This window comes from Rousettus aegyptiacus, unplaced genomic scaffold (genome assembly GCF_014176215.1).
Source record: "Rousettus aegyptiacus isolate mRouAeg1 unplaced genomic scaffold, mRouAeg1.p scaffold_m13_p_2, whole genome shotgun sequence".
Taxonomy (NCBI): domain Eukaryota; kingdom Metazoa; phylum Chordata; class Mammalia; order Chiroptera; family Pteropodidae; genus Rousettus; species Rousettus aegyptiacus.
In genome coordinates, this window is record NW_023416295.1 from 10,195,167 (window position 1) to 10,208,642 (window position 13,476).

Sequence of the window (13,476 nt, forward strand, 5' to 3'; positions counted from 1 at the left end):
TGTCTGCCTTGTGTTAGGCTCTGTTTTAGGTACTTTAAACTACAATTATCTCAAATCCTTACAACAATCTATAGGTGTTCTTACTCCTGTTTTAAATCTCTCTAGGCTCAGAGACCTAGTGAAATATGAATAACTACATTTATACCTAGGAAAGGGCAGAGCTGAGATTCAGATCCCAGGCATGTCTGACTCAAAATTTCATGTTCTTTTTATCACACTACACTGCCTTATTCTGTTACGAATTTGCTAGATTTTTGAATATTTACTTTCTTCATAGGAACATATTGGAAAATTAATTTTAGGTTCGCGTTTAAATTCTTAGCCTCTTTGGGGGTTTTGAAGCTTATACAATCCAGTACTCTCTTAATGAGAAGAATTCACAATTAAGTTCCAGGCTTTGGAAGGAGTTTTTGCAGGCTTAAAGCCTCACTAGAGTCAAGGTAAATGCACCACTCATAAGAGAAGAAGTGTTTTAAACTTTGAATCAGTCAAAGTATACAGTCAGTAAAATTTGAGTATATACATTGCTTAAGGAGGGCCCTAGTGTGTATTGACTTGAATAAAGCAGTCAAAATCATAATGTATAAGAAATACACAATAGTTGACATATTTATGATTTAACACTAATAAGGCTGATAGCACAGATTTCGTTTAATCTTTTTCAGTTAATAGAAATTTATCTTAAGTACGTTTAGAAAAAAGCAATCCCTTGAAGTTATTGACACATGTAAATACTTTAATATAATCTTCACTTTTTTTGTCTTTGAGAATATACTAATAAGTAGACCGAACAGTAAAGTGAATTTTGAAGCACAAAGATGAGATACTTTAACATATTTCACTTTTTCTCATGATATATGCAAGTGAGAAATGAAAAAGGTGTGTTTTTTGGCTGAGAGCTATCACTAGCCAAATAAACAAGTAATTTATTTGCTCCTATTTGTATTTGTGTTTTAATTTTTAAAAGCTAAAGGGGATCTTAAAGGGAATTTGTTCTAAATAGATGAGCAAACAGAGGACTTGAGAGGGTGATTTTACCCAAGGAATACTTTCATAACTTGAGTTAATGGAGGGACCATGACTTAGAAGCCTGATTTCCAATTAAAAGATTTTTTTCTCTAGACCAAAGCAAAATAAGCATATGACCGTAATAACTCAGTATTATCGTTTGCCTATTCAGTTATAAAACAATTTCTTAATATTGAGCATCCAGGCAATTTGAGTTGACGTAAGGGACACTTATGTTTAGATTAGGACACTTGGATTTCCTTCATTGCTCCAACTAGCATTGTGATCTTGGATAAGCCACTTAGCCACATTTTCCTCACTTGTACAAAGAAGAGATTTTAATTGGGGGTTATTCAGGCTCATTCAACTCAAAAAATTGCACTAAAGGTGGCATATTTATACATAAGTCTAGGAACTGAATACTGGTATATTCTGTGGCCTAAAACATTTTGTGTGATGTTACCAAACCTCTAATTTTTCAGCCTTAGAATTTCTTTTACAATAAGAGCGGTCTATTTCAGTGATGACAGATAAATCCTAGTAAGAAGCAATAGGAAAGCTTTCTGTGTTCTTACATACTTTCTGAGTGAGTTGGTAGTTTTAGAGACTTAATTAGTTTTGATATATTTTAGTAATAGCTTTTATGATAGGGCTTTTGCTATCATATCACATTAGTTAGGTTCATTCAATTCAAAGATAAAGCTAACTAGCAGTTGATACTGTTTAATATGTTTTTGTTTTTCTTTGGATTGCGTGTAGCTGATTCTGGTGTAAACTAATTTGTTATTGCCTTACAGTTTATAGAACCTTTACACAGTATCATAGTTTTGGTGAAACTAGGTTTACCCATTTATTAAAAAAAAAGAACTCAGTGATTTAAGCTAAAAAGAAAGTATCGTCACTTTTGAATAAAATCAATAACTTTACATTATAGAATAGAAATATGAACTCAGACATGCAGTTAGATATAAAGTATTTTTTCCCTGTAACATTATTTTTACTACTTTGAAATTTCATCCAAAATAGATTTCCGCTTTTCTATCATTCTGTTTTCCAGATGAATGTGTGAAGAGCAATTTTATACACATGATCCTTAATAGTGTTTGGGATTTGATAGGTTACTGGGAAATACATGAATCGTTTTTATTTTAAAGTGTTGTTCTTATTGACTTAATAACTAATTTTCTTAATAGGGAGGATCTCTAATTACAAAATTTGAAGAGTTTCTGTCAATATGAATATATTGTATTTTCCGGATAAAATGTGTTTCAGGGTGCCCAGTAACATCTTTTTATTCGTCAACAAAAACACCAGTAGTAGGACAGTGACAAATTTCTTGCTTCAATAGGAATACTTAGGATTGAATCTTATTTGTTGTGGTCATCATCAGACTGAAATGTTACACATAGATTTTTTTTTTTCATAAATGTAAAAGTCATTCACAGAGATACAGTTAAAATAATACTGTATTGTTAGTACTCTTAAATCAATTGTGATTTCAACGGACTTTCATAGGGTAATTTGGAATCTTGACCCTGTGCCTTAGAAAAAAATTGTTCCAAATTTCCAAATTGATTTTTGAGCAGCCTAGTTATATTGAGGACTGAAATGCAGATTGTGCTTGAACATTCTGTTGATGCTTTAGCTTTCTCATTATGTTACTCTTCTATAATTCAATAGTATTAGAGGCCAGCTAAATGTAGATCACACTTGGTTTGTGACTCCACAGCGTTGTCCATGCTGCTGTGCTTGTCTAATTGATAATCTTTTTCTCTCTTTTCTTAACATCTGTTACTACTTTCGGCAGTGCACTTCTGCTCCCATCTAATCTCCACTGTAACCGAAGAGAACCCAGTTAACCAAATATCAGAAGTCTCAATTTTGCACTCAGATCTAAGTTGTTAAGGAAGACTATATGTCTTTCTCTTCAGTGTAGAAAAGAAAGAAATTTATCAAGTACTGTGTGGCAAATGCTTTCACAAACTTAATTGTCACACAATATACCATCTTCTCCCATTTCTCCTGCCACAAGCAGATAAGGAAAGTGAAGTCTGGAAAGTTAAAGAACTTGTCCGAAGTCTGCATGTTTCCTACTGGGCTGTTTTCCTCAAAGCTTGGATCTTTGGTTGTGTTTTTGCCGATTGCTTAAAGATTAACTGTTGAATAAATGGGATTATTGCAGATGTCATAAATCATTGCATAGTTTTTGGTCATGAGATAAGATTCTTCATCACTATTAACTATAACTGCACTGCATTTAAATCATATTTTTGAATATTATCTAGGCATTGTGCTGTTTATTATAAAGGACACAATAAAATAAAGGAAGAAAGACCTTGTATTACTCTGAGGTGTTTACAATCTAGGAGGGAGTTTCCTTTCATAATATATGGTTTTGTGTTTCGTCTGACTAGAATACTGCCATTCCTCAGATATTTGTACCAAAGCATCCTTTTTGAGGCTGAAGCTCAAAATTAAGATCAAGCATTTTTACTTGTTTTTTTTTCTAGCTGTGTCATTCTGAATTGCTTGGAATTTCAAATTCTCACCCTTTTCCCCCACCCACCCTGTTCTAAATTTCTTGTAGAAAATTATTCACAGGGGACTAAAGACTTCTTGTTCTTTGTATGTAGTAGATGTGAAGAATACAGTTCTCTTCCTTTTAGTTTTAATTGGCTCGTGCTGTAATTCTCTCCAACTGAGTAATTACAGAACCTTCAAGATGTGTAAGTATGTAATAGACTTACATCCTTTCTGATTCAGGCATTTTGAAGGTTATGTTTTATATCATTTTAACTAATGTTAGATGAAAAATCAGAAGTTTGTGAAAGAAAATAAAGACTGTTAGCTTATTTTCGTTGTTGATACTAATGAGGGAATTGTAATCCTAGATTGGTGAAAGGTAAGGGCGAGAAGGTCACTCTTAAAAATTAAAGTCTTGATTTGTTTTTTAAAAGTGCTACTGAACCTTAAGAATCTTAGAATACTTAATTTTGGTTTTCCTTTAAAAAATGTCTTTTGCATTTTTTCCTACTAAACGAATGTACTTTGCTTGCTGCTTACTTTGTAACTTGAGCTTTTAGAGGATACATATTATAAATACCTAACAATTAGCAAACATTAAGTGTTTGCATATATGTGTGTGTGTGCATTTTATTTTATCATTTTATTTTACCAAATCCCTTCCTGAGTATGTTTGCAGTTATTGCAACCTAAATTAATCAGTTTTCTCAAATGGAATTAAAACCCCGCTCACATAATTTAGAATATTACTTTAAAATAAGAATGTTATTACTCTTTTTTATTGTGTACATAAAACTAGAGTCTTTAAATTTTGTGACATGTGTTTATTGGAGATGTGTAAGAAATTGAAGTTATTTATTAACATAATTATTTTGCCACTGCTGTTGACATGTTCACTTGTTGCCAAGACCAAAGCAAGTATATGTAGGAATTTGCACTTGAAGCTAGTTTTTTGGGGTGCACATTGTTTTTGGAGTTGTTTCATTTCGGGAGAGATTGTAGCTTATTGATCTCCTAAATGGCCTTTACTGTGCACTAGTTTCCTCTCAGTTAATACATATTAAATAAAATTAATGATTAAGCAGTCTTCTTAGGTATTTAGTTAGGTAAATGGAAGAATCCGAAAATATACTTGATATCTGAAATTGCAGAGTTTGTTGTTTGCACATTATTGTACCATATTTCCACTTGAAAAAGACATTTTCTTATTTAAAAATTACATTAATTGCTGTAGATAAGCACATCAAAGTACTTTCCTTTGTCATTGTGCTTAGTAATTCAGATGTTCATGTTTTCTAAATTGCACTGGTATAACATGGGTGAAACAAGATATTTGCTTATAGCCTTCTAAGTGGCATTGAAGAAAAATGCACAATCCTTTAAGTATCTCAAAGTCTAAAAGAAAAGATGCACAAACATTATTTATGAAGCTGTATGGGAGTGTAGTGATAGATATAACCTGAGTATTAAGAAGGAGCTGAGAAGGAGTTATTAGCTTTGCCTGAGGTCAGGGAAGGATCCATGGAGAATATGACACTTGAGCTGTGTTCAGAGGCTATGTAAAGATTCAGATGAAGAAGAGGGCATACAGAAGACATGGGAGGATGCCGCCTGGATGGGGAGTGTGGCAGTGGTAGGGAATTACGATCGGTTTAATGTTGGGAAAAAATGTCACATTTGTAATGGTGAGTGAAATATGAAGTTAAAGTAGGTACAGACTAGATCTTGAAGAGTGTTATGTTCCCTTTTAAAATACAGCCCTCTCTGCTGTCAGTAATGAGAGCTAGACTGGGGCATGATGCTCCTATGTTTATTTTGATGGTGATTTTGAGGAAGATAGATTCCAAGAGGTTATTCGAGTTCATGCCAATTGGAAGGCTCTTACAGTGATCTAGATGAAAGTTTTAAGACAGTACTATTCAGGATGAAAGAATGGGGGCATATTTGAGGAATATCTTGGGCCTCATGTTGTAGCATTTGATGAATGGATGAGTAGGTGTTGAGGGAGGAAAGAAAAAAAGTTAAGGCTTATACTTCTAGCTTGTTATAACTAGGTGGTTTGTGTTGCCACTACTGAATTAGAGAGTACAGGAGTAAGATTTGGATGGGTGTGGAGAATGAGTTTACCAGGGATTTTGGACATGATCAATTTGATCTGTGTCCGGGGCATTTGATGGTTTACATCCAGCAGATAGTTGAAGAAAGTAGTTTTAGCCTTTAGGGGGAACATGAGGGCTGGCAATATAGATTTGGGAAAAATTGTCCCATAAACCGGTTAATTTATCTTCTTTGAGATGTGGTCTGAACTGCTTGGAAAAACTGAGCTAGGGACCCGCTATCCAGAAAGAAGTGCGCATACATTATATTTGCAAAATTTTTTGTGCACAGTTTTAGGAGGCTCCAGAATCCCTTGCCAATCTAGGGTCTTGTAAATTTTAAAACCCTGTATGTGTGGGTAGTAGTTGTAACCATGGTAATGAATGAAAATGCATAGGGACTCAGCGTAGATGGAAGAGAGCCCAGGACTACACTCTGGGGATTAAAATGGCCCTGGACAAAAAGAAGGCATGAAGGGGTGGGGGTGGGGGGGGGGTCTTTCCAAAAGAAGGCTGCAGTATACCGACCATTTAGCATAGGTGTGATCTTAGGGTGCTTTTGTTTTCGCTCATGTCTGTTGATGTGCTCAGCTTAGAATGCAGTATTTCTGACATTTGAATTATACTGTGCCTTGGGCTGCGCTAAATTCTACTGACATTCTCATTTAATCTTCATTATAGTCCTTTGAGATAGATATTGTTATAAAACCCACTTTACAGGTGAGGAAATACAGGCTTAGAGGAGTAAGTAATTTGCCCAAGGTCACATGGCTTGTGAATTTAAGACAGCCATGACACAAACCCAGGCCAGTCAGACAGCAAAACCTTGTTCTCTGTTAATATACCGTACTGTGTTTACCAAGGGAATCAGTGACTGGCACTGTGGTATTACTGCACCATGTTAGCACAGTGGAACGTGAGGTGAGTCCAGTAGTTTGGATTAGATTTGGGAAAATTCGAGTCCTAATCCTAGCTCTGGGTAAATCATTTAATTTCTCTGGGTCTCTTTTTGTTGGTGTGAAAATTTTTACACCTGAGCAATAACCGGAAGAAATGTTGTTCTGTTGTTCCATCTCTGCTCTGTCTCTTGGACTTGAGTGTCTTGGATTAGAAAACAATCTTCGGTTTATATATGTGAGAAATGAATTTATTATAATGTACAATATTATATTTCAAAAATTCTTTATAGTCTAATAGAAAATGTAGTAATTTGTACTCCATAGAGACTTTTTTTTTACATTTTTAAGCTTTCATGGAATCTTATGTTATAGAGCTTGAAAACATTTCAAGTTTAGCTTAACTATTGGCAGTGTAGTTATCTCTGGAGTTTATAGTCTATATTTGAAACTGTTCTGAATATCCATTTGTATATGTTTGTTATTAATGTTAAGAATGGTGTCTTAGTCTGCTTTATTATAACCTCTGCATATGCTGTCAGCAAACTAAAATCACATTGCACATACAGCAGTCCCTCCTTATCCATAGGGGGTGCATGCCAGTATCCTCAGCAGATGCCTGAAACTGCAGTAGTACCAAACCCTGTATATACACTGTTTTTTCCTATAAGTTCATACCTGTGATAAAGTCTGATTTATAAATTAGGCACCATTAAGAGAGTAACAACAATAAGATAGGGCAGTTCTAACAATATACTGTAATAAAAAATGTGAAAGTGGCCATTTGTTTCAGGGGGTCCCTTGCTGAAGGCTTCATACAGGCTCAGTGCTTTCTTGCTGCTTTCATTAGGAACATGGTTTCTGTTCATGTCTTCCACACACAAATTTAGTTCCTTTCCACTTTACCTAAGCACTTACACACTATGAATGTAAGTTTTGTAGTTTGAAGTGTGACAGCAAATCTAGCTTAGATTTCTTTTTCCTTCCTCACAGTGTCTTGGATAGAAAAGTCTTACTGTAAATCTTCACAACCTCAGTGTATGATTATTTTTTTTAAGTCAAGAACTTTCACCTTTTCACTTAAAGGAAACACTTTATAGCTTCCGCTTGGCATATCTAAGTTGCAGCATGATTACTCGGTGCACTTTCGGGCCATTATTAAGTAAAATAAGAGTTACTTGAACACAAGCGCTGCGAAACAGTGAGGCAGTCTGATAACCAAGAGAGCTGCTAAGTGAATCCTGGGTGGGCAGCACAGACAGTGTGGACGTGCTGAACAGAGCGACAGAGTGGGGTGGTGCGAGATTCCATCGTGCTACTCAGATGGCGTGTAATTTAAAAATTAGGATTTAAAAATTTATTTAAATTTTTAAGTTTTTGTTTAATAATTTTGAACCACGCTAACGGTGGGTAACTGAAAGCATGAAATGCAAAACCACGGGTAAGGGAGGACTGCTGTACATGGAGTATTTGAGGCCATCATTGTCACATGGGCTTGTATCTTTTATTTGTGAGAAGTTATTAAATAGCCACATCTTACTTATATTTGACATGGATGGCACCTTGAGGATCAGGGCATCTGACAAAAAAATAGTAGTTTAGGTGCAGGGCTAAATTCTCTTAAGCCCATTTCAGAAAAGTCCAGTAGACCTGGGATTGGAATAAGATTTGAGTAACAGAAGTTTTTCTGTTAAAGAGTACCCTTTTAAGCTCTCCAGAAAAGATTAGAGTCATCTTGCTTGAGTCTTCTTGATTGATAGTTGAGCTGGTACTTTATTGACAGGATGACTGAAAGAACTGTTTTGCCTACTCCATCCTCTTTCACATTCATACCCATTGGACATGGCTTTTTTTTTTAACCACTTGATTGAGGGTATGGTTGCCCTACCAAAAAATACATATTTAATGTGTGCAACATGATGAATTTGGAGGTAAGTATTCACCTGTGAAACCATCACCACAATCTATACAATAAGCAGATCCATTCTCTAAAAGTTTCTTCCTGCCTTCTTTGGAGCAGATTGTACTAGCTCAGAAATTTTCATCCAGTGCAGGTCAGAAGTATGTGTGAAGCTGATGAGTAATTGTGGCAGAGTTTTCCAGGTTGTGAATGTAGAACTTGTAAGTTTTATGTGGCATAAAAAGGTCTCCTTAGAGATTAGCGGAAAATCATTCAGTCAACAAGTGTTAAGAGCCTGTTATTTGACAGGTATGATTTTAGTGGCTGAGAGATTCAGCAGTGAAGAAAATCCCTGCCTTCATGGAGCTGACGTTTGGCTGGGAGAAAGGAGGCCAGCAAAAGAAATAAAGGAATGTGACGTTGGAATGTGGGGGCCATTAGTAAGAACCAGCTGCTATTTTAGAGAGGGCAGTTAAAGCTTCATTTTAAGGGGACGGTTGAGCAGAGTTTTGAGGCCGATAAGTGAATGAGCCATGCAGATATCTGCGGGAAGAACACTTTAGAGAGAGTAGCAAATGTAAATACCTTGAGGTGAACTTGTTTGATGTATTCCAGGGGGATCGCAGGGAGGCTGGCGTGGATAGAGCAGTGAGCAAGGAAGAAGACTAGCTGAGTCAGAGATTATCAGATTGAATGCAGCTTTGTAGGATAGTGTAAGGACTTTGACTTCAACTCCAAGGGAAATAAGAAGTCACTTGAGGGTTGTGAACAGATGACTGACACGATTCGACTTAGGTTTTCAGAGGGTCAGTCTGGCTGCTGTACGATAGTGGGCCAAGAGCAGAAACAGACTAGTTAGAGGCCGTTGCAGTGATCTGAGAGATGATGGTGGTTTGGACTAGGCCAGTAACAGTGAAAGAGGTGCGAGTTAGATTCTCGGTACATTTTGAAGGCAGAGACAACAGAATTTCCTGTTGGATTAGAAGTATAAAGAGGATTACAAGCTTTTGGCATTGGCAAATGGAAAGATGGATTGGATGTTCGCTCAGTTGGAGATGACTGCAGGAGGAAGCCGACTTAGAGGAAAAGATTAAGGTTTCCATTTTAGACTTGATAAGTCTGAGGTATCTAGAAGGCATTCAAGTAGAAACATTGAGTAGGTGGCTGAATAGATGACTCTGGTATTAAGGGGAGAGGGCCAAACAGGATATATAAATTTTGACGTTAACTTAAAACCATGAGAATAGATGAGATCAACCTCACTTTTTAAAAACCGAATGTGAATGGACTAGAGGTTTAGAACCCGAGCCTTAGGCTTGGGGTCTGTGGTGATGAGTAAGAAGTGGTAAGCGGACTGACAAATAGCCAATAGAATAGGAAGAAAAAACAAGAGATTGCAGTGCTTGGAATGCAAGTGAGAAATGTTTCAAGAGTAGGAATGATCAGCTCTTTCAGTTGCTGTCCAGATAGGTCAAGTAATATAAGAACTGAGACTTTGACCATTAGACTTGGCAATGTGGAAGTCCCTGGTGACCTTCTCAAGAGTAATTTCAGTGAAATGGAAGAGACGAAATCCTTACTAGAGTGGATTCAAGAAATAATCGGAAAAATAGGACTTGGAGACAGTTGACAGAGAATACTTCTCCCCTGCCCCATGATTTTGCTGTAAACAGAAAAGAGAAATTAGGTGGTGAGGATTTCTTTGTTTTTCAGGTGGGAAACTGATGGTTTTGAATGCAGATGGAAATAATCTAGCAGAGAGGAAAAATATTGATGTTGGTAGAGGAGATTGCTGGGGGTGGGGGTCCTTGAATAGGAGAATTGGGATGGAACTAGAGCAGTACCTAAAATGCAGATTATGCTTCTGTAGGTGTGGGTTGGGGTCTGCAATTCTGCATTTCTAATAAGTTCCTGGAATTTGCTCGTTTCTGGTCCGTGTGCTATATTTTGAATATATGAATTGGCACTTTGAGCAAAAGAACTCGCAGATTATATTGATATGCAAGCAGGTAGTTTAGTGGATGTGGTCATAGTTTGTACAGTTTCTCTTCCAGTAGTTTCTCTTTTCTCAGTGGAACATGAAGCAAGTCATTATTCTGAAGTGAGTATGGAGAAGATAGTGTAATGTCATCTAGAAAGGCTGGATTAGTAGACTAGAAAAGTAGGATTGTGGGGTTGCCTACAGGCCCACTTGTGATTAGTGGTCATGAATTTCAGCTGAGATAGGTGTGTTTTTCTTCCTTGTTCTTTCAGCTGCGTGGGTGTAGGTGAAGAGTGGGTGAGCATTTGAGGTTTAGAATGGCTTGTATTTTGGAGGGAGGAAGAGAGAGACCAAGTGACTTATGAATGTGGACAAATGATGGACCATGGAATCTAAACTGGGAGAGGAGGAAAATGCCTACTAGGTTAAACAAAGGAAATGTGATGGGCTTTTTGTTTTGTTTTTATTTGTGTTGTTTTGTTGTTTGTTTGCTTGTTTTGTTTTTAGTTGCAGGTCTTCTCCCAATCTTCAGTTTGCCAAGAAGCTGTAAATCTCCAGGAAAGGAAATCTCTGAGCTTGTGTCCTACTAAATAAATTTAGGGGAAAAGACGTCTGTCTTAACACTTTGGGCTAAAGCAAGTATTAACATCAGGGATTATATTTTATTTAAAGTGGAGGGTTTTGCTTCAAATAAGAGAAGAGGGAGGTTTTAAAGGATTTTTAAAAAATTACTTCAATCAGCTCTAAAAACTTTTTAAATGTATCCCTTTATTTCTATTAAAACCGATTATTAACATCCTTATAAGTCATACAGCTTTATTCTCATAGCCATATAATAAAATATTTACTATATGGACAAATACAGACAGATTTTCAACCATTGGTTTTGTTCTTTTTTTTTTTTTTTTTTTTTGTCTCTCTTCTCTCTTTTGGATATTACAGATGACCATGGATGAAAAATATGTAAACAGCATTTGGGACCTTCTGAAAAATGCAATTCAAGAAATCCAGCGTAAGAATAACAGTGGTCTTAGTTTTGAGGAGCTCTATAGAAATGCATATACAATGGTTTTGCATAAACATGGAGAAAAGCTCTACACTGGACTAAGAGAAGTTGTTACCGAACATCTCATAAATAAGGTATCCGACTTTAAAGGACTGTTGCTAATTATATTGAATCTAGAAAATCCTTTATACTATCTTTTACTTTAACTAAAAGTATTGTTTATAAAGGCTCCAGGAAGCCTATAGAAGGAATAATCAATCAATGGCTGTATTACAAAACCTTACTCAAAATTTATAATTAGCTAAATCAGAATTTTTGATAATTGAGGGAAGATGGAATTTGTGATGTGTGATATTCTCCATAATCATAATTAAGAAAGCAAACTTTAAGTAATTTACAAATGTTTATTAATGTTAATGACAGATAATCATTTTTTTTCTTAAAATGTTTATCAGCCCATTTTAGCTTTCTCTGTATATTTGACATAATAAAATTACATTGTTTAAAAAATATTGTCTAAGACTTTTCACCAATCAGAATTGACTATTCATTTTAACTGAGTTTTACTGTAGAAATGTGAATTTAAAAAAATAATAAAATAGTGGTGGGCTGTTAACATTATAAAATGGTTCTTTGGTTCCAAAAAGATGTATTTTTTTTTTAAACATATGTTTTTATAGAGTAAACTCTTTAACTGCAAGTATGTCTTGCTTTATGATTGTCAGATAAAATGTAAATACCACAGATAAATAAAAACTTCTCAAAGTTTTTGTGTGGTATTAGGGCATTTTTAAAATTTCATTTTGAAAACATGAAAAAGTTGCACCAATTGTACAGTGATCTCTTATTGTAGATTCACCAGTTAACATTTTGCCATAATTTGGCCATTCTTTTTTGTGATACTTGTTATTGCTATTATTGCTATTATTATGGCTGAACGATTAGAAAATAAGTAGATTTATGTACCCTCAAATGCTTTGGAATGCTTCTCCTAAGAACAAGGAAATTCTTTTACTTAACCAAAGAACAAACAATGCTCACAATCAGGCAGTTTAACATGAATATAATACTGTTATCTAATATAGTCCACATGTAAATTCACTAGTTGTCCCGTGTAGCAGTGATGTCCTTTATAGTAGTTTGTTTTCTGATCCAGGATCCAATCCAGGATCACACACACAATTCCACAGCCTTTCTTTGTCTTCCAGCACATTGACATTTTTGAAGAGTATAGGTCAGTTGTTTTGTAGATTGTCCCTCAGTTTTTGGTTTGTCTGATTGTTTCCTCATGACTAGTTTCAGGTTATGCATTTTTGGCAGGAATAATACATAAGTGATGTTGTGTCCTCAGTGCATCACATCAGGAGGCACATGATGTCAGTTTATCCCATTATTGGTGATGTTAACTTTGATCACTTGGTGTCCGCCAGATTTCTCCACTGTGAAGGTACCTTTTTTCCCTTTGTAATTCATAAGTAATTTGTTCAGATATATTTTGAGATTGTATAAATATCCTGTTCCCCAGAAACTTTCATGTGATGGTTTTAGCATCCATTGATGATTCTTGCATGAATCATTATTACTCTAGTGGTTGCAGAATAGTCACTTTCTATTTCTACTGTTCCTTCTACAAATCCTTTCTCTTAAGTGGGGTTACATGAGCAGGTAGCTAGTATCTCATAAAGCAGGTGATTGTGTTCTTCATGCAATCAACAATTTTTTGTTAAGTGCTTACTATGCACAACTTTCTAGGAAAATACAGTAGATGCAAAGATATATATGATACTTTGCCTTCCTAAGTTTGTTTTTACTTTGATGTGAGAGTTGATATACACATTTAGATAACAGTTTGAGGCAAAATATAATAAAATGGTAAATGAATTGTATAAACAATAAACAGCTTAGGAATTCCGGTGAGGGAGAGATTACCCTGGGCTGTAATATTTCATGGGAAAGGATCAGAGTGAACTGAGCCGTGAGAAGTTTGGGATATCAGTGAACAATATGTAAGGCATTCCAGGGATGGTAGGTGTCACATGATTATACAGAAATAAGCTGAGTACACT

At 35.5% G+C, this 13,476-nt stretch overlaps 1 protein-coding gene across 3 annotated transcripts in view; it reads left to right on the top strand.

Moving 5' to 3' along the window:
- CUL3 (cullin 3) overlaps positions 1-13,476 on the top strand; it is a 90,358-nt gene that overhangs the window by 9,112 nt on the left and 67,770 nt on the right. The window contains exon 2 of one of the 3 annotated variants that reach the window (XM_016122888.2): positions 11,347-11,544. The exons of 1 other annotated variant lie outside the window; for it this stretch is intronic. In XM_016122888.2, the coding sequence (XP_015978374.1) occupies positions 11,347-11,544 (198 nt within the window). Of the gene's footprint in view, positions 1-11,346; positions 11,545-12,771; positions 12,858-13,476 lie in introns of those variants that run through there. One more of the 3 variants, XM_016122890.2, reaches the window with a different exon arrangement.